This window comes from Gallinula chloropus, assembly GCF_964237585.1.
Source record: "Gallinula chloropus genome assembly, chromosome: 28".
In the NCBI taxonomy this organism is placed as follows: Eukaryota; Metazoa; Chordata; class Aves; order Gruiformes; family Rallidae; genus Gallinula; species Gallinula chloropus.
The window spans coordinates 3,609,555-3,629,602 of NC_140113.1; the positions used below are offsets into that span (position 1 = coordinate 3,609,555).

The window sequence follows — 20,048 nt, forward strand, 5'->3', positions numbered from 1 at the left end:
CCTCATCTCCAGGCCAGGCAGGGCCAAGCCGCATGGACAGACCAGGCAGGAGCTGCTGGACACCACGTGCACAGCCACTGGCAATAATGGTGGCCTTGTCCTCCCGCAGACAGCGAGGCTCAGAGAGGCAAATCCTGCTCCTGAGGCCAAGGAGCCTTTGGCTTCCCCTTAAAGCAATCCCAGCTCATGTCCTCCAGCCCTGGCTGGGAAGTTGCTCAAGCCGATGCATCTTCCCCAGAGGAATCCCTCTGAGTTCTTCCCGCTTGGCTGCAGGTGGGACCAGTCTCCCTGCAGCTGCCTCCTCTCTGTCCCCGGGGAGGTCACTGTGCGAGGAAAATAATACTACAAAGAAACAGGATGAAGACTCTCCAATGGCTGCCGTGCCATCCCCGAGGGGACGGGGACCGGGTCTGCCACGTTCCCACTGCCGGCCCTGTGCACACCCCTGCCTGGGGGGCGTGGGGGGGGGGGGCCCTCCATGCTCCGCCACCGGCCTCTGAGGCGGCCGGGAAAGAAAATGGGCTGAGCTCCCGGAGAGGGCAGCCTTCACGGCACCCCTCCTCTCTCATAAACCCCTCTCTGCTCCAAAACATCTCTCCCATGGGAGCAGCCCGGTCACCGTGTCCTGCTGCCTTTACTTCTTCTCGCCTTGCCCGTCCCCAGCTGGCGTCTCGGGCTCCCACAGGACGAACTCGTGGAGCAGCGTGTTCACTGTCTCGGGACACTCCATCATCACCATGTGGCTGCCCTCGTCGATCACCTTCAGGAAGGCGATCAGCAGGATCTGGAGGGGGGGGGGGACACGATGGCAGCGGCAGTCGTCAGCGCCAGGACGAGCCCCCAGCCCTTGCCCACCCCCTCCCCAAGCCCGCTTGGTTCCCTACCTCAGCCATCCGCTGATCCTCCTCCACTGGGACGAACTTGTCGTGCATGCCATGGACCAGGAGCACGGGCACGGCCAGCTCGGCGTGGTAAACCTCATCACCCTCGGGCCAGTACTGCCCGCTCATCATGGCGCGCAGCACGAAGGAGGACACGTTGAAGGCGTTGCCTTCCTTCAGCAGCTGCTTTTCTTTGGCACCCTGGCGAGCGAAGCCAGCCCTGCAGGAGGGAGCCGGCGTGGGCAGAGGGTTAGCCCAGCGCAGCACCTCAGGGAATGGGAGCGTAGGGGTGTCCCTGACAGTGCTGGGGGTCCCCGTGGTGGCTGGGGACCACCCATTGCAGTGTCGGGACAGCCACTCACTTGAGGAAGCTCCATGCTAGGCACGGGGAGAGGCAGTGCAGCACGCAGGTGGGCATGTTGAAGATGGAGCAGAGGCTGGGCTCCAGCGCTGTCGGGCCCCCTCCGTTGATCATGATCACCTTATGGACCAGGTCTGGGTACTCGTGGGCAAGGAAAGTGCAGAAGGAGACCCTGCGAGGAGAAACGGTGGGTGTGGGGATCACGTTCTGATTCCATGGCGCTGGTGGAGGCTGCACCCCAAGGTAGATCCCACAGGTCTGGGCTGGAGCCCAGGCTACACCCCCTGGTTTGACTCATGCTTCCCCTTTCTGGGGCAGGGTAACCCAGGTCCAACCCCTGCTGAGCTCTGGGTTTCATTCCTGCACAGACCAAAGCTGGGTGCTGGGACCTGCTTGGGTGCCTGCCAGCCTGGGCCAACCTTGTCCTTCCCATCTAATCCTGTGTAGCTTGGAGCCTGGCTCCAGCTCCCTGTCCTCTCAGGGCTTCTCTGCTTAGTCTCCATCTAATTGACTTTCTCGGGCTTACTCTATTTATAGGTGGTGCTCTGCCAGCTTCCCTGCTGTAGGACAGGCTCTGGGATTAGCTGGACCTAGGGACACGCACCGAGAGGATGTAGGAGATCAGAGCTGAGGGATAAACCCAGAGTGAGAAACCCCTACACCCTTCCTCTGCTCCTCAGCCCCCCGCAAAGTGCAGGATTGGTTGGGCATTCACTGCCAAGGAGAGGATGGGAGGGGTGAATCCACCCTTTCCCTCCTGGGATCCCCCCTTCCTGGTGCCTTACCCATAGGAATGTCCTATCAAGATATTCCTCTTCTTGGCGTAGCGCTTGAAGACAGCCCTCATGTCCTCCGCCAGCGCGTAGAAGGTGTACGCGGCGGCGATCTGAGGAGCCGAGCTGCAGCCGTGTCCTGCCAGGTCAGGAGCCACCACCTCGTAGCCCAGCTTGGTAAAGAAGTCCAGCTGCTCCTTCCAGATGTCCAGCGAGCCGCCCACGCCGTGGATGAAGAAGAGGACCACGTCGCTGTGCGTCCCTTTGCAGCTTGTGATCTGCTTCTTGCAGTCGATGTTCACGACTTTCTTGGGTTTACGCTTCCGGCGCTTCCCGGGGGCGGCGGCTGCTTCCCGCGCGCCACATCCCGGCGTGCTGCACCCTGGTGTGCTGGCGGGACCTTGGGCAGCAGCTTGACCCCCCACGTCAGAAAGCTCCAGCTCCACGGTGCTGCTGGGTTCCCCTGAGCTGCTCTGGCAGTGCAGGATGTCGGAGCGGACGGCATCCCCCAGGTTCTCGATCACCAGCTGCCCGTTACGGTAGACGGTGATCTTGCGCTTGCAGTGCACGGTGCCCCGCTCCTGCCCACCAGGCTGGGTCTCCTCAGGCCCCTCCAGGGCTGGGCGGTTGGGCATGCTGTGCCTGACACGCAGGATCCTTCCTGGCTTCACCTCCATGAAGCTGTAGCCGTTGGTGGAGTCAACGCTGTCCAGTGGCCCCACGGCGTTGGTTGTCTTGCCCATCAGGCAGCAGAGGAGCCCATCCGTGATGCTGTTCAGCATTATGCTCCCTGCAGTGAAGGCAAGGCAAGGGGAAGGGGGCAGGAAGAAGGGGGCTTAGTTGTGAAATCCAGCACCCAGGGGGACCTGCTGGGGGTCCTGGCTGTGGCAAAGGGGAGCGGGGACAGCCCCTGTCTTCCCCCCCCCCCCCTTTGCTGCCAGTCCCCATGGTAGGATGTGCCTCCAGGGGATGCATCAGGGGGTGAATGTGGTGCTCCCCAGATGCACAGCCCTCCTCAGCCACCAGTGAATGGGCTTCTGTCTCAGACCAAAGATGGACCTGGCGTTCCCTCTCCAGCTTTGTCCAGGCCATGTCCCTGTCACAGAGCCTGTGTGACATGTGCTGGCCTGGCAGTGATGAACTACAATGGCTGCAAACCCCCACGGTCCCCAGCATGTAGCTGGGGGCCTGTGAGAAGGGATCTGCTCTGGCTGAGGGCTGGGACACACGAAGAAAAGCCTGTTTGGAATCAAAGTGCTATTTCTGGCACCCAGTACCGTGGGGCTAAGGAAAGATCCAGCTATGAAGGTGCATTATTTATCCCAATTAAGTGTATGCCTATTGCCAGTCTAAACCACCAATAGAAATGGTGAGAGATGGAAATTACAGGGGCTGGAGATGAAGGTTTTCATTACAGTCACTCTGGAAACTGAGGCTGAAAATCATATGGCAGAACCCTGGAGGTAGGTAGTGGGAAACCCCCTCCCCACATCCCCACCCAGCACTGTGTGGGCTGGGGAGACACAGCCCTGTCCATGCTGGTCCCAAGACTCATCCCTTGAGGTTTCCTCCTTCAAATGAGCTTGGGTGGCTATGGGAGAGGGGTGTGGATGTGGGGACCACCAAGTCTGGATGAGAGTGGAGCCAGACCCAAGCAAAGGTAGGTGCAAAGTAGGAAAGGCCAGTGGTAGCAGGGGTACCAGTGCTGGCACTGGAGCCTGATGCCATCCCAGTGATGCTGAGGGGGCTGAGGTCCCCTGCCTACCCCTGGCTGGCAGCCTGATGCACATTTATTATGGATGAAACTAAACACAGTGAATTATTGATGCTGATGGGCAGAGAGAGCCAGAGCAGGTGCTGTGCAGAGGGGCTGTCCCTGCACCCCTTGCAGGAGGGGGCACTGGCTGCCCCTCACCCCTGGGCAGCAGCTGCAGGGACTGAGCGTGACCCCCACTGTGGAGAAGGAAAAGGGTCTTCCCAGAGGTGAACTAAACATCAACCCTGCAGTGACGCTGTGGGGAGCAGCCTGCTGGGCTCCCTCAGCAGCCCCAGCAGCACCACAGCTGCTTTGCTGGCAGACTGTGGGGAGCACAGCAAGGGACAGAGGCAGGTGGGGGGGGCACAGGCTGCCCTTCTGTGACTTCCATCACTTGCTGCATTTGGGGAAGCTCACACCAGAGACCTCCCCCCAGACCCCAGCACCCCCAGCCTGACCCCCTTGGGCTCCCAGGGACCAGACAGGCTCTGCTGGGAGAAGAGGTGAGAAGCAGAGGGACTCTAGTCCCAGCCCAACACATGGCTCCTGGGTTTCCCCAGGAAGAAACCAGCCTGTTTGCTCCAGGCCCACGATCTGGGTAACAGTTTCCTTGGCAAAGCTGGAGCAGCTCATCCGGGGAGCGTTGCCAGCTCTGGGACAGCAGCCAGTGTTGGATGCTCACCCTGCTCTGCCAGGGCCAGTGGCCTGACGCCCACTCAAACACCATGTAAGTCTCTGGGTGCTGAAATGCAGCAAATCCAGTCCTGGGGGAGGGGGGAGGGGGGCTCCTTCTCCTTGCTGCTGGCCAGGGTGGGGGGGGGGTCTCCCCCTGCCATGGGACGTAGCAGTCCCAGCTCTCTTTGGTGCCTGGCAATCTCTCTTTTGAACACAAGGACACCCATGCAGGACACGGTGGCACCAAGAGCTTTCCAGCATCCTCCTGCTCCTGGCAGGCTGGTGGAGCACCGTGCTGAGCAGCTGTGTCACCACCCAGGGCCCTGAGAAAGGACCCATCCGTGGTGATAAGCAAGATCAGGAGGTCTAAGAGCCCTGAGAAGGAGATGCCAAATTTGGACCCCACTGGCAGGGGGACCAGTCCACTCTGCTGAGCCACACTTCCAGACCGGTGATGAGCTCGAGGAGCTGGGGCCCCAGACTGGCTGGAGCCCTGGCTGGAAGATCCCCAGCTGGGGCAGACGTGCTGCTGCTCTTGCCATGCTTCTGAGCACCAGGATGGTGCCAGGCTTGGGCTGCTCTTGATCCCCAGGCAGTTCTGAGCTGCTAATGCTGTACAGAAAGATAGAGCAGGTGGAAAACTTGGGGGGAGAGGGGGACTCAGGCAGATCCCTAGCCTTGCAGTCCCCCTGAGCACAACTGCAAGCTCTGCCCGTGGCTGGCAGGTCCCATCCTGCCCTTGCACTGGGTACAGTTCTCCTGGGCTCAGCCTATGGGACCTGGACATGATTCTGCCTCTGATTTCCATAAAGCCTGGCTTTACACCCCGTCTCTGTTTCACGGGGTATTAATGATCTCTGTATGGATTATAAACAGGACTTCTGGCCAAACTGCCTTGACATTGATTAACTTCTCAGGATTAACTCAATCAGTCCATCCTGCTCATTTCCAGAATTGATTTCCTGGGAGGCTTTGGCAGTCAGGAGCTCTGCAGGCACATCCAGGGGTCTGGACTCAGGCCACTAAGCCACCCTTCAGCCTCATCAGTCCTAAGAACAAGCCCAGATCCTGCTGCAAGAGAGGCAGGAGGGGCAAGGCCTGGCTCCCTGGGTAGAGATGTCTCCATGGAAATCTTTCCTGGGTATCCAACTGGGAAAACGCCACCCAAAATCCCATCAGAAAGCAGATCCCAGCCCAGCTGTTCAGTGGCTTGGTGGGAGATGGGGGGGGGGGACAGGAGGTTAAGCGACTCGACTCAATGTCAGGCTTCATCTCAGGGACTGGGAGGCGAATCACAGCCCGTCTCCCACCTCCCACACGCCTCCTCTAACCCACCACACTGTCTGCCGCCGCTGATGCAGCCAGAAACATCAAGGGATGTTCCCTCCGTGAGATGAAAAGGGCTGGAAATGAAACCAGATGGATGTGAAAGAACTTTGTGAAGATGCTGGTAACCATGACGATGAGCTTCTTCCCTTCCCTTCTCTTCCCTTCTCTTCCCTTCCCTGCTCCCACCCCCCCCCCCCCACCAGCTCCCTTCCCTCGCCACCCCCCCGGCAGAGCGAGATTTCGGCACCGGTTACATAAGGCCAGGCACAACACTGAGTCATGCACAGCACCAACCAGCCTCCTGCCAGCCCTTGTGTCCCATGAAGACGGGGTGCTGGCTTGGAGAGGCACCCAGCATCACCCTGAGCTGCTACCTGCATCCTGGTCCCCTCCCAAAATCCCAGCTGCCCCCAGCAAACTGCTCCCAGCAGACAAAGGATGCTGGAGGGGTGTTGGGGATTAATCCTGGGAGGGTGGTTTGTTGCCCAGGCTCAGGCTTCATCCTGGAGTACCCATGCAGAGTCCTGTAGCTTCAGCCTCCTCCTCCTCCTCACCCACCACGATGAACAACCCGACTGGGGGAAAAAAAAACCAACTTACTGACCTACTTTGGGCTGCAGAGCCTCAGATTTTATACAACACGATGGCATCACCTCAGAGCCAGAGAACCAGGGGACAAGATGCGATGTGGCAGGGTGGAGGGCAGGAAGCCCAGCAAGATAACGTGACAGGCAGCCAACCAGGGCTGACATACAGCCCCTGGGGTGGTATATCAGGGCAGTGTTCACACCACATCTGCTCCAGGGCCACGACAGCGTAATGTGTGCCTGCTTACAGCCATGCTGGGATGGGCTAGCCAAGCTGGCTCTTCCCTCCCCATCCCTGCAGACAACAGCGTGTTCCCTGCCCCAAACAGCCCCCTCTCCTGCTTCCCACAGGGGTCCTATCCCCTCTGGCTTGCTGGGGACAGCTGATATCCCAAATACCCAGGGTGCTGGGAATGACAAGAAATATCTTGTGTGTGTGTGGACCTTGAATTTTGGGCAGGAGAAAGGAGAGCACATTTATCCCTGAGAGCCCCAGCGCAGCCGTGAGAGGAGCCCAGGTCAACACCTCAGTGAGGGAGCTGAGAGCATCCAGTACTGCAGGGGCAGCACGGGTGGGACTGGGTGCCACAAACCTCCCCCAATAACAAGTCCCATCACTGCTCAGCACCTCCATCCCCCTCCAGCACAGATCACTTGGAGCCTCTCAGGGAGTAGCAGGGACTGGATAGCCGCTAATTCCTCGCAAGCCTCGGTGGAGGGGTGCCAGAGAGACGCGCCGCAACCAGAATCCCACCTGCCATACCAATTTGTTCAGCTCTAATCCCTTTCCTCCAGGGGTCCCACGTATTAACCATGACACACCACGCTCCTGAGGAATGGGCAAGTGTTGGGATGCTCTCCCTGCCTCCCTGAGCCATTCACCCTCTGCACCCTGGAGAAGCACTGCAGAGCCAAGGAGCAGGTAAAGCTGAGGTCTCTTGAAGCACCAATCTCAAAATACACACAAAACATTAATGCCACATACTCTCCATCCCACAAAGGACAGGTGGGATGTGAAGAAGCCTCTTTGGCTGGTGGCAAGCACCTGGGATTGCTCTGTTCTGCCTGGTTTCCCTGTCCTGCTGCAGTTACAGCAGCTTCATCAGAACAGGCAGGAGGAAAGAGCCAGGAAGGCTTTATCAGACAAGTGAGAAGGCAGCCCCAAATCCTCAGCATGGGCAGGGGTGCAGGATGGGGAGGAGAGGTCCCCAGGCAGGATGCAGGATGGGGAGGAGAGGTCCCCAGGCAGGGGTGCAGGATGGGGGGGGAGTGGTCCCCAGGCAGGGGTGCAGGATGGAGCAGTCCCCAGGCAGGGGTGCAGGATGGGGAGGAGAGGTCCCCAAGCAGGGGTGCAGGATGAGGGGGAGCAGTCCCCAGGCTGGGGTGCAGGATGGGGAGGAGAGGTCCCCAGGCAGGGGTGCAGGATGGGGGAGGAGAGGTCCCCAAGCAGGGGTGCAGGATTTGGGGGGAGAGGTCCCCAGGCAGGGGTGCAGGATGGGGAGGAGAGGTCCCCAGGCAGGATGCAGGATGGGGAGGAGAGGTCCCCAGGCAGGGGTGCAGGATGGGGGGGGAGTGGTCCCCAGGCAGGGGTGCAGGATGGGGAGGAGAGGTCCCCAGGCAGGGGTGCAGGATGGGGGGGAGAGGTCCCCAGGCAGGGGTGCAGGATGGGGGGGGAACGGTCCCTGTGACTTCCCAGAGGGCCCCGCAGGATGCAGACAAATTGTGTTCAGTCAAGAACCGGGCATGGCAGGGAAAGCAGAGCCCCTGCAAGACACAGGGCAGCCCGGAGCAGCAGCTGGCTGCCTGCCACACGTCTCTTTAGGAAGGAAGAAGACCTTGAGAAACAAAAGATTACGCAACGGAGTAACCTGTGCCTGACCCCCCGTGACCAGAATCCCTCTTTAACCCTTTCGGCTTCCCAAGCCGCCTGCATTTCCAAGGGTGGGGGGGAAGAAATCTTCACCTGCAGGGAAGCCAGTTGGATTCCTCCAGCAACAAGGCTGAAGGAAACCATTGCCAGGAGGCAGGAGAACCAGCAAACCCTGCCCCCTGCGCCGGGCAAGCGATGCGTAAAGCAGGTAACCCCCCCCTCCATCTCCAAGGGAAAAATCCAAGCAGATTTGACACGCACATAGCAACAAGAAGCAGGGTCTTCAGTCAGAGCCGGCAACCCTTCACAGCAATTGCATCACAACAGAACCCGTCCCTTTAAGTTGGATCGCCAGGCAGGGCTGTCCAACCTGGTGCTCCAAGCTGGGTGTACCAGGGCTGCTTGGGCAGATGCCATGTCGCTGCCAGGCTACTGCCTCCCCCTTCTCTCCCTGCAATCCCACCTAATGAACCCTCTCAAATGCCTTTCCTGTCATTAGCTTTGCAAATAAACCCCCAAACTCCCCATCTTTTGGCTATTTTTGCTCCCCTCTCACAGCACCTTCCTGCCCTACATCACTGAACCCTCGGCACAAAGAAACAGAGGAGGTGGGGGGGAAAGGGAAAGAGAGAGAAAGAGAGAGAAAGAGAGAGAGGATGCTCACCTCATTTATTGACAAGGATTGTCAGAGTCGAGATTGCAAATGAAAGGCTTAATCTTGCAGGAGGCAAAGGAGGGGGGGGGAGAGGAAGAGATGCCCCGAGGCGCTGGGAGCAGTGCAGGATGCAGGGTGCCAGCGCTGGGCAGGCTGCTCAGCTTTTCAGCTCCTCCGATTACATTTTTTTGCCTTTTTGGTAGGAAAGATGGAGCAATGCCTTCAGCTCAGCTCATCTTGCTTTAGAGCGGAATCTCTCCTTCCAGCTTTTTTCCCCGGGAGCAGCTTCATAACTGAGCTCTGGGGTTTGGGGTGCTATTTGTCCTTGTAGTCTATAGCCATAGAAAGCCCCTGAAATCCCTCCTAAAGAGGAGGGCTCTCGGCGTGACAGACAAGGAGATTTACCAGTCAAAGCAAGACCCAGCTCAGCCCCGCCACCAGTCCATGGGGAGCCAGCCAGGAGCTGGGGGAGCTGGAGGACTCACCCTGGATTTGTGCCCCTTCCAGTGGGATGTGTTACTGACTTCCTTTTTTTTTACCTTTTACCTTTTTTTTCCACCTTTTACCTTTTTTTTCACCTTTTCCCTTTTTTTCCCTCCCCATTCTGGTGTTTGTGGCTTAGCTGGAGTCATGAGTGTGTCAGTGCCATGAGCGTGTCCGAGCTCAACAGTGGGGGCCATGTACTGAAAGCATGAACATGTGGACCCCAGGGGCTGGGACAGAAGGACAAACACACCACTATGAATATCTCTTGGGGTTATTTTCACAGCCATAGGTTTGGGAGGGCTGGAGTCACGTCCCCTCACCCTGTTGGGCTGGATTCTGGTGCTGGCACACCAAAGCAATGCAGAAAAAGCCTGGAGCTGGTGCCTGCTGTTGCCAATATGGCTGGGCTTGGCTCCAGTGAAGCAATTTGAAGGATCTTTTTGATGATCAGAGGAGACAGCAAAGATGACCGAGATCCTGGGGTTACCAGTAACTCACCCTCTGAACCCCCAGCTGGATTTCCTCTGCCTCTTCCTCCTCCTTTTCCTGCTGCTCTGTGAAACACAGATAATCACTCTGACTGGGAAGTGGGCAGAGGCTGAACCCCTCTGTGAGTACCTCGTCAGTCCTACATGCTGCTGCTCTGTCTGCATATATATATACACATATATATGTGTGTGTGTGTATATATACACATATATGTGTGTGTATTTATATATACACATATTTTAGAGGTCAAAGACGTTCTGGGAGTCCGGTGCTTGACCTCTCTGCCCTTCAGAGTGCCATTAAGGCTTCCAAAACTGGATGCCAGTGCACAACACTGCTTGCTGTGGTAGTTTTGGGGCCAGTCCTGGCAGGTTTGGGGGCAGCCCAGCGCGCATCCTCCAGTCCAGGGGTGAGGAGGCCCCACAGCCTCAGAAGGGCTGCAGCACGAGGCTGTGGTGGCAGCGGGGCCCTGGGCCTGGCCTGGGCCTTGGGGCCCAAACACCAGCCCTGGCAGAACCGGCCCCATGAGGAATAAACCAGCTTTTGCTCTGTTAGTGGCTCATGACAGGGACGGGGTCACCCCTCTGACCCCCTCCCTCCCCCACCGGAGGAGGACGTTGGCGCTTGGCAAACATGGGGGATGCCCAGGCCGTACCCCGCAGCCGTTGCCATAGTAACAGCGCGACGGCTCGGCCTCTCCAGGACTACAACCCCCATCGGGCCTTGCGGCACACGTCTGTCCCTGCCCTTCCCCGTGCGCATGCGCCCTCACCGCGTTGGCCGGGTGGCGAGAGCCAATAGGGAGAGACGTTGTTGAGAGGACGGTGTGGCTAGGGCGGGCTGGGGGACATGGCGGGGCTGGGCTGGCTCGGGCAGAGGGCTGTCGGTGGCAGGTAACGGCGGCTCTCCGGGGCGGGCTGACAGCGGCTGGGGCGCGGTGTTACCCTCCGGGGTGGTCGGGGGATGCGGCGGGGTCAGCGCTGCGGAGAGGCCCTTTGTTTCGCTGTGGGTGGCAGCGCCCGGGTGTCTCCTCTCGCTTCCCTCCCTTTGCTTTTATCCGCAGGTTTGTTTCCCTCTGGCAAGCTGCGGCCCGTCCCCTCCACCTCCGAACAGCCTCGCTCTTCCCAGGTTCCCTGGAGCCGCCTCTCAGGCGCCAGCTCTGCTTCCAGCCCACAGGCACCTGCCCCGGCCCGGTGTCACCCTGGAACCACCAGCAGATCCGTACAAAAGCACGTGGGAACGAGTATCAACCGAACAACCGCAAGCGCAAACGGACCCACGGCTGGATCAAGCGCATCAGCACTCCTGCCGGCATCGAGGTTATCCTCCGGAGGATGCTGAAGGGCAGGAAGTCTCTGACCCACTGAAGGCTCTGCCAGGGAGATGGATCGGGTGTTGGATCAGCCAGAATGGAGCCCTGGAGCTGCTGTGGCTTTGGGGAGAGCCAGGCTGAGTGTCTGTGCTAAGGGAGATCGTCCCTCTCATGTTGGGAGTGTGTGAGGGTGGCCTCCAAAGGGTTTTCTTTCACGGCTGCTTCCAAAGTTTGTACGATTATTGACGCTTTGTGCAATGCAGAGGTAGACTTGTGCAAACACGAGCTGTCATTAAAACCCAGCGACTCGCCTCCAACTCCCTGCACTAATCGTTAACACAAAATGAAGGGGGATGGGGGGGGAAGGGAAGCCGGCTTGTTGCCGGTATGGTGGCTGCTGGGGGGCATTCGGAAGGGTGATGGGGGAGGGAGCTTCATTTCTAACTGGCATCGCCCATGGACGTCTCCATCCCCCTGAGGTGCTTCAGGACCGGGACCACGGCTCGCAGCTGCGGCCTCGGACTAGGCACGGCGGGGAGGGATCGCCCTCAGCGCCGCTGATTCACCGCTTATCAGCGAGGGGAACCTGGACTACAACTCCCAGCGTGCCCCGCGGCCGCCGCCGCATCCGGGTCCTTCAGCCGTCAGCGCGCGCATCCCACCCCTCCCTCCCTCCCTCCCCCCCTCCCCAGCCTTCCGAGCGGGTATTTCCTGCCTCAGCCGAACCCCACGCTCTTCGGCGCCGCGCTGAGTGGCGGGCGCAGTGCCCAATGGGAAGAGAGAGCGGCGCGGCGCGGGCCAATAGGAAGGCGCGGGGCGGGAGGCGGAGGCAGTGGGTGGGTTGAGGCGCGGCGGCGGCGGGGGAGGGGTGGCTCCTCACGGCTGGCGGCGGCGAAGATGGTAGGTGCCTCACCCCCCCCACCCCCCCACATCCCCCCCCCCACATCCCCCCGGCCCGGTGAGGGGAGCGGGGGTCCCGCCGCTTCTCCCCCCCCCCGGCCGCGCCCTACAGCCCCGCCCGGGCCGGGAAGGCCGGGGCCCGCGGCCCACTCCGGCCCTGCGGGGCCTTCACCCTCCGGCGTCCACTCCCGAGGCCTACGGTGGAGGTGGGAGGGCGGGCGCGGCTGTGAGGGCCCCGGCTGAGGGCCGGGCACCCCGGGGTGGGGATGTTCTGCCATCTGGGACGGGGGTGGGCGCGGGGGGCGGGGGTGTAGCGCGTCCCTAGTGACGGGGCAGGGAGGGGGGTTGCTGCGCCCCGAGCCGGCGGTGTCCCACGTCGCGAGGGGCGGGGGTCTGGAGCACCCCCCGAGATCCCCACCCCCAGGGCCGGGGGGATAAGGACGGTAAGGACGCCCTAAGCTGGGCGTGCCCCCCTTCTTTTAGGGTGGGAGGGATGAGGAGGGGGTGGGGCACCCCAAACTGGGGGGGACCCCCCCCTTTTTAGTGATGGGGGGGGGGGTGTGTGCTGTGGTACTTCGGGGCTTGGGCTGTTCCTGAGCTGGAGAGCATGAGGGAAGGCCTGGGCTCCCCCAGGGCGTGGGGTTTTCCCCACCCTCAGGGATGGGGAGCTGGGGCACTGCCAGGGGTGTTTCCTCAAGGCTGGGGAGCATAAAGAAGAATTTGGAGTATCTCTGAGGTGCTGGGTGCTTCCCTGTCCCTGGGGATGAGGAGGGTCTTCAGCCCTTCCTCTGCCCCACAAGCAGCAGCAGACAGTCTGGTGCCTGAGTGTTTGGCAGTGGCTGTCACAGCCAGGAGGCTTCTAATCTTCCCTCCCTCCCTTTCTAGCAATGTGACAATTTCTGGAGAAGGAGGCTTTTCCTTCTGTGCCTCTGCAAGCCCCATAACTAAGGGGAAAACCAGTGGTGTCCCTGCAGTCTCTGTGTACAGTGGCTGAGAGTTTAGGTGTCTGTTCTGAAGAGAGTGCTAGTGGTTCTCCTCCAGCCCACATCCATGCATGCATTGAGCTGGGACAGGGCTCTGCTTTCAGCATGCATGTGCTAGGCTTTGTGTTGCTGAGAGTTCTTGCTGCAGTTCCTTTCAAAAGCTGGAAACAGGGTTTATATAGATATATATATTTATTATTATCTTACCTTTCTGCTTTTAGATGAGGACTCTCATCTTCCTAGGAAGCTGAGTGCCCTTATTGACACAGGAAAAGTAGCAGTGTCTTATCTCTACCTCACATCCCAAATCATAGAAGGAACCAGCATTGTCTTCTGAGGTTGCTTAATCACGTTTGTTTTGTTTGGGTGGGTTTTGGTGGGGGGTTTTTTTCCCTCCCCTCCCCAAAGGAAATGAGGTATCTGCTCTGGTTTTGGGTGCTGGCTTTTCACTTCCACTCAGAAGGCTGCATCAGCTTGGCTGGGGCATGCTTTCCCTGGTTAACCAGTGGCAGGAGGCACATGGGGAGGTGGAGGGAGGGCAGGGAGGGGGAGTGTTCCCTACATGAGAGGCACAGTTTGCTGCACCTTGTGCTGTCGGTGTGTAAACACAGCACTGACCTGCTGCAGCTTATTTCCCTAGTGCCCTTGGAGCAGATAAGTCTTGTCTGGTTCTGAATACCCAGCAGTGTGGCTCCAGGTGATTCCCCTGGAGTTTTTGGTGCTCTCTGAGATGGGATCAGCACACACAGCCACTGGTGTGTGGCAGGGGTTGTCCCAGTGTGCAGTGTGTGTCAGCCACAGCCAGGCTTCTCAGTCACTCTGGTGGCCAGTCCTTAACCCAGGCTGGAGAGAAATGTCCCTCTGCTGCTCTCAGGTGCTTTAATGTCCCCATTGCTCAGCTCTAGCTAAGTCACAGCTGGTGAGCTGGGCACTTCTGGTGGCCTGAGGAAAGGAAAGGGGGTGGCTGAGGGTCAGTGAGGCTGGTGGCTGTTAGAGCTGAGGTCTCTAGGTGTTGTGTGAGTGTGGTAACCACCCTGCTTGCTGTGCACTGAGCCTGTGTATATCCTGCTCTGGTTGTTTGTTTTGCAGAGGGGTGGGGGGGAGAACCCACACATTGACCTTTTAAACTATGTTTTGACTGATAACTTTAACGGTATTTTTGCAACTTGCTGGGCAAAGAGTCCTTTAAAAGGCCACAGGGTACCTGGAAAGCCCTGCAATCCAGCTCATCCAGCCTCTTTCCAGGGAAACATGGGCTCTGCCAGGCCAAATCCCTGGCTGGGAGGTAGGGAATCACCTGGGGTGATAGAGAAACTTGTTGTCTATGCCTAAATGAGAGCAGTTATTTGCCATTCTTGTAAGCAATAAGAAGACCCAAGTAGTTGTTAGGATTTTCCTGCAATAAAAGAAATGGAGGGGGTGTCTGTCTCTTCCCTGGGTGAGGCTGGTGTAGCAGAGCAGGTTACTTTGGTGTAAAAAGGGGAGATGCTTTGAAACATAAAGGGATGTTTTTAAAGCTCCTCAGTCCTCCTAAACAGCCTCATACAATTAGGAATTCTTAAGTCTGGGCTGTGTGGAGGAAACTGTGTCTGGGGTTGTCAGTTAAGAGTTGTTAAAAGGTTCCTCCTCCTCTTCAGCCTGTGAATCCTCATGTAGCAAATGGGTTACTGAGTGTGGATGTCAGTGAGATGAGATGAACAGGGGGTCAGGTGTGGGAAGGGGTGAGCTGAGAGCACAACCTGGGACCCCCTGATAGGGCATGGCAGGAAGATCCTGCCTTATTCCTGAGCTCAGCTGTGCTGTGGGCTGTGTCCTGGAGAACTCAAGCTTGAGGGCACAACAGAACAGGGTTGGTGCTGTGTGGGTCAAGGCAGGCAAGAGATGTCTGAAACTTGCTGTTTGAACCCAAGTCCAGTGTTTTAACCAGGCACACAGGAGGGCTGGGATGTGGAAACTGGAACGTGGGTAGAGTAAGAACAAAAGTATGAAGAATATCATCTGGTTTGGCTAATTATAGCTCTTTGTCTGGAGCTAAAGATGCAGTGTTAATGAAAGTAATAACTTGTGTTTAAATGAAAACAGTGTCTCCTGGCCTAACAGTCCTGTAGCAGTGGTGTCTGCTTGTTGCTTCCAACACTGAAGTCAAAAGGCTTTTCAGCTGCTGCTTCACTGTCCTTTCCAAACTGCTTAAAAACAAGGTGATAGATGTCCTGGGGTGTGGGGCAGAACAGACCCTGGATCTTTAAGGCAGTTTGGTTACAGTGCAGGCAGGGTCTGATGCCTTGGGAGGGGCTGTCTCAGGGCCTCTCTCTCCTCTGCTTATCACACAGCTACACCTGACATTTATTACTCATTTTCTCTTTGCTTTAAGGACATTGCTGGGCATCTTTCTCTGTCTCTGCTGTAAGTAGAGAGGCTCAAACACACTTCTAAGCCTGTTTTTTCTCTCCTGACCCTGTAATATTCTCTTCCCACCCTCCTTTTTCTCTTTGGAGAAAGGAAATTCCTGCTTTCACTCTGCTACAGCTTAATTAAACAGAGAAGGCTCTGTGGGGTTCCCACCGAGGTTTAGCAAATACCTTTGCTGGCCTGTGTGATCAACAGCTTTGTTGTGAGTGGTGATATAACCATTTTCAATCAAAACTTGGGTTGGTTTGTTTTATTTACATAGCAGTAGCCCTGACTAAGGGTCAAAACAACCACCCAACCCAAAAGAAAACGCTGGGCCGGGCTGATAAGCATGAGATAAGGGTTGGGTGCTGCACTGCTGAGTGGAACCAGCCTTCATCTCTTGAGGAAGAATTCGAATTGGGAAATGGAAAGAGCAACTGGTTTGATACAACATCATGCTTAAGGGCTTCAGGTGTCAGTGCAGCCAGAGGTTCTCACTCTAATGTCATGGTTTGTGCTGGTAAATTGCTGGGAACTCTGGTCTGCACCCTTCAAGTCCTGCAGTTTACCACTGACTCCTTCAAGAATGGGTGCAAGTTAAACACCCAGAAGGTCAGTCTTTTGTTCCTCACCTACTTCATGTCTGTTCTGTGTCTTTTTAGGCAGACTTTTTGAAAGGATTACCAGTCTACAACAAAAGCAACTTCAGCAGGTTCCATGCGGACTCTGTGTGTAAAGCATCAGTAAGTACCGCCGCAGCGGGTGCTTTGGGGAGGGCCTCTTTGGGGTGGTTCTGCATGGCTCAGAGGATGCTAGAGGGAAAGAAACTAGAAAAAAAACCCCTAATTTTCAAAAACACCTTGTAAGGTCGTAGTTCATGAGCTGAGATTGGCAAGGAAAGCTTCCTGCTTGCTTTGGTGAGGGATGTGCCCTCACGTCAGCCAAGCTGCATCCGTGGTGTTTGCTGAATGTATGCATTCTTCAATAGCAGCCTTACCCCTGAAAAACATAACAAAAACAGACTTCCTCCTCTGTATGTGTGTTTTGAAAAAGCTGCAGCCACACAGTGCCATATAACAGGGCAGAACATCACAGTGCACTTATAGCCTGTGTTAATGAGGGGTTTTGGGGTGGTTTAGCTGTGCTTGGGTTAAAAATCACTGGTTTGTGCTCGTCCATTGCTAACTGTTCTGATTCTCCTATAGAACAGAAGACCATCAGTATATCTTCCCACGAGAGAATATCCATCTGAACAAAGTAAGTCTGCCCTGCCAAAGTCTGTGCTTTTAGAACTTTATTCTGTTGTAATATGAAAAATCTGGCATGTGCAGAATGCCTCTTGCTTTCAACTTCAGATCAGCTGATAGGACTGAGCTGTCACCACCACGTAGGTCTAGTTTTTGGGTTTTCTGCTTTCTTATGAAGTGATGGGTGTTCCTGCATCCCAGCCTTTGACTAAACAGGACCCTGCTTAGCATGTGAAGTAACATGATGGCTGCAGCATTCTACAAGTTGTCTTTAAAATGTGTCTCTCTCTTTTTTTTGCAGTCATAGTAACAGAAAAGACAAATATACTTTTGCGTTATTTACATCAGCAATGGGACAAAAAGGTATGGCTGCCTTTTTCTATTATCTTGTCTTGATTGGCTAGCTCTGGTTCATCAAGCTGAATATTAATTGCAATCAAAATACTGGAGATTAATTAAAAGCAAGTGCGAGGTGTGCTTCAGTGTCAGGATGCTCTGACTCTGCACAAGGCTGCTTTAGAAAGAAACAAAACAAACCACCACCACTTTCTTTCTTCCTTTTCAATTTAAGGGACTTTGACTCAGTGTTTAGTCTGCAACTTGGGAGGCTGCAGATGAATCTCCTGTTCACTGTGGTTCCCCTCTGTGACCTTGGGAAATGGGTCTCCCTGTGCCTCAGCGCCTGCTTTACAGCTGCGCTTACCTCCTGGGACTGTTAGGGGAAGACAGGTGAGCCTGTGCAGGACAGGAATGCACTAAGGAGGCTGTGTCAGCACTTTGGGTACAAGATTTGAGCTCCTGTGTGAGGAGCACACCCATCAGTCTGCTCCAGCTGGGATTTGAGGCTGGGATACCCGAGAGGACTCGGAATGAGGAGGTGTGGAAGTTGTGAGTGTGATCACAGGCAGAGCAGAGGCTGTGGGGGACCACAGAGAGGTAAAGTTATAAAGAATCTTGAAGCTGGAAAGGTGGTGTCTGTCTGTGACAGGAGGCTTTGGGAGATTGTGGTGAGTTCAGGGACTGACTCAGAGCAATGGGAAAGAGCATCTTACTCATGTTCATGCAGTATTTGAGATCTATAAATAAAAGGGGCTGAGATGGATGATTGGTGGTGTAGTCCCACCCTCAAATTCAAAGAACAGCCTAAAAGGCACAAGCACCTTTTGGCTTTGGGCAGAATCCTCTTCAGTGTCTGTCCAGTGTGTGGAGTGACACGATGTGTCCATCCAGAAATGTTCACAAACAAAACCTCCTACTGACGCCAGCTCCCGCCAGCAGCTGAGGCTTTGGACAGATTCACTGTGACTTTCTCTGTCCCTACAGAACGCAGCAAAGAAGAGAGATCAAGAGCAAGTTGAAATAGAAGGTGAGAACTCGGCGCCACCACGGAAAATCGCTCGGACAGACAGCCAGGATATGAACGAGGACACTTAAACTCCTGCCTTTCTCCTCTACTGTGTTGCAGGCGCTTCCTGTTTTGTCTCAAAGTGTGTAAATTTTGCCCCATCTCTCACCCCTCCACTATGCAGCCCAAACCACTTCTGACTTCATAGGAGCCAATGTATTTATTTCCTCTCCCCCCCCCCATCCCTGCCCTCTCCATTTTTTTATTTATGCCGTAAAACCTACGGAGCGACGGTGGAACAACTTGGTAAATGATGTAGTACAACCTTAGTTCCTCCTTTCTAAAAAACATACACTGTCACTTCCACAGGTTTTGTTGAATCTGTTACCTAATCAGCCAGATCTAACTAAGGGAGCCTAGGTGGGAGATGGGGGTTCTTACAGAACCCTCAGGTGGTGACAGGCTTTCTAGTTCATGTCCCTGTTAACGTACGTATTACAAGTGAGTAACTCTACTTTGGACGTGCCTGGTCCAGACATAAGTGTGGGGCCTCACTTTTTTTTCTCAAATATTCTGAAACTGGCACTACAAACACAAAAAAAAAAAAACCCAACTGAAAAAAAACCCCAACCCCAAACCCCCCTCATCCTGGGTGTCCTTTAGGGTTATGTTGATCTTAGCAAACGTGTTGTCAACTTGATATATCAGTTGTATTCTTTTGGTCTGTTCTGTAAGGGCCACAGTTGTTGGGCAGCATACGTTCTCTCATGCATCAGTGGTCATGGAGAATTCAAGTGAAAGGTGTGTTGCTTTTGTTGTCCTTAAATTCTAACCGTCTCTTGGTCTTGAATGGACTGATGTGTGCAAGCTCTCCGATGGAATAAAAGGATAGCCTTCCCCTGCTCTGAGTGTCTGAGCAGCAGCTGATGGAGTTGGAGTTGGGTAGGCACTCTGTGGGCAGCACCTGGCTGGATGAGTCAGGAAAGCACCTCAGCGACCAGACCTCAGCTGCCAGCTCTGAGTACCGGGGTGTTGTGTTTCCCTGCGGTAGCGGCGCGTCTGCAGCGCAGTCCGGGACTTGGAGTTGATCAAAACACGAGCTTCCATGGTCTCTGTCCCAGCCCCATCTCTTTGGGACTGGGACAGTTCAGTGCCTGTTGCCTGTAAACCTTCGCTGACTCTTCAGGGAGAGCCAGAGTGGAGTCCTGTACGTCGTCTGGGTGGAGTTGGAGGTGCAGAGACTAAACCGAAATGAGCATCGTCACCTGACGGGGACAGGAAAGGTGTAGCTTAGTACCCATGTCTTGTCTGCTTTACTGTGAGAAGCTGACTTCACCCTGTGTTAGTTCCAATCGTTGCCTTTGTAGCTGGTTTTTCCTCATTCACAAACCCTGAAACACCCAAGAAACCGCACGGATGGTGGTTTTTTTTTTTCCAGACATCCTGGACAGACCCTGGTTCTGAGCAGCTGTGAGCTTTGGGGGGGGGGGTTTGTGCTCTCCCCTTCTCCACCGTGTCCCTGTCCAGCTGGGAGGTGCCACACAGTCAGGCTTGGGAGCGAAGGGCACATGGAGGGAGATTAAACCGTTGCCGATGACCGTACGTTGCCAAGGCAGAACCTTAGGAGGAGCAGAGCGCGGCTCACGCTGCGTTGTTACGTGTACGTTAGGCACCGAGTTTCTGATGCAGCAAGTGATTTTAACTTCACACTGAGTAGTTTAGAACTTTCTATCTGCCTCAAAAAAAAAAACCAACCCTTTTTTTCCTACGTCAGTAACCTCCAAATTACTGGAATGTCATTGAAAATGCCAACTGTGTTGGTGAAGATAAAATATACTTGGGTTTCCACGTGACTTACTGGCGACTGCAGAGGGACTGCTCCCAGAGTCAACGCCGTCCAAAAGTGCTCTTGTGTGACATGCACGGCGCTGACTGGGGATTATCTGAAACTGAGGAATCCTCTGAAGAGCTGTGAGATTACTGAAAGAGGAAACGGACGTGCAGCTGG

General features: G+C 55.9%; 3 protein-coding genes across 3 annotated transcripts; 2 read left to right on the forward strand and 1 right to left on the reverse strand.

Annotated features, from left to right (window-relative positions):
* Nucleotides 1–634: 634 nt before the first annotated feature.
* ABHD8 (abhydrolase domain containing 8) lies at nucleotides 635–2,797 on the reverse strand (the record flags this gene model as incomplete). The annotated part of the gene is made up of 4 exons (XM_084276420.1): nucleotides 635–784; nucleotides 885–1,101; nucleotides 1,244–1,414; nucleotides 2,028–2,797. The coding sequence occupies 4 exons, from the start codon at nucleotides 2,795–2,797 to the stop codon at nucleotides 635–637; spliced, it is 1,308 nt and encodes a 435-aa protein (XP_084132546.1).
* A 7,873-nt stretch (nucleotides 2,798–10,670) lies between these two features.
* Nucleotides 10,671–11,477, forward strand: MRPL34 (mitochondrial ribosomal protein L34). Its single transcript, XM_084276389.1, has 2 exons — nucleotides 10,671–10,755; nucleotides 10,926–11,477. The coding sequence occupies exons 1-2, from the start codon at nucleotides 10,712–10,714 to the stop codon at nucleotides 11,227–11,229; spliced, it is 348 nt and encodes a 115-aa protein (XP_084132515.1). The 5' UTR covers nucleotides 10,671–10,711; the 3' UTR covers nucleotides 11,230–11,477.
* A 551-nt stretch (nucleotides 11,478–12,028) lies between these two features.
* Nucleotides 12,029–18,866, forward strand: DDA1 (DET1 and DDB1 associated 1). The gene is made up of 5 exons (XM_084276276.1): nucleotides 12,029–12,074; nucleotides 16,111–16,191; nucleotides 16,654–16,705; nucleotides 16,997–17,058; nucleotides 18,019–18,866. Exons 1-5 carry the CDS (start codon nucleotides 12,072–12,074, stop codon nucleotides 18,127–18,129), a joined length of 309 nt encoding a protein of 102 aa, XP_084132402.1. The 5' UTR covers nucleotides 12,029–12,071; the 3' UTR covers nucleotides 18,130–18,866.
* The last annotated feature ends 1,182 nt before the right edge of the window (nucleotides 18,867–20,048 follow it).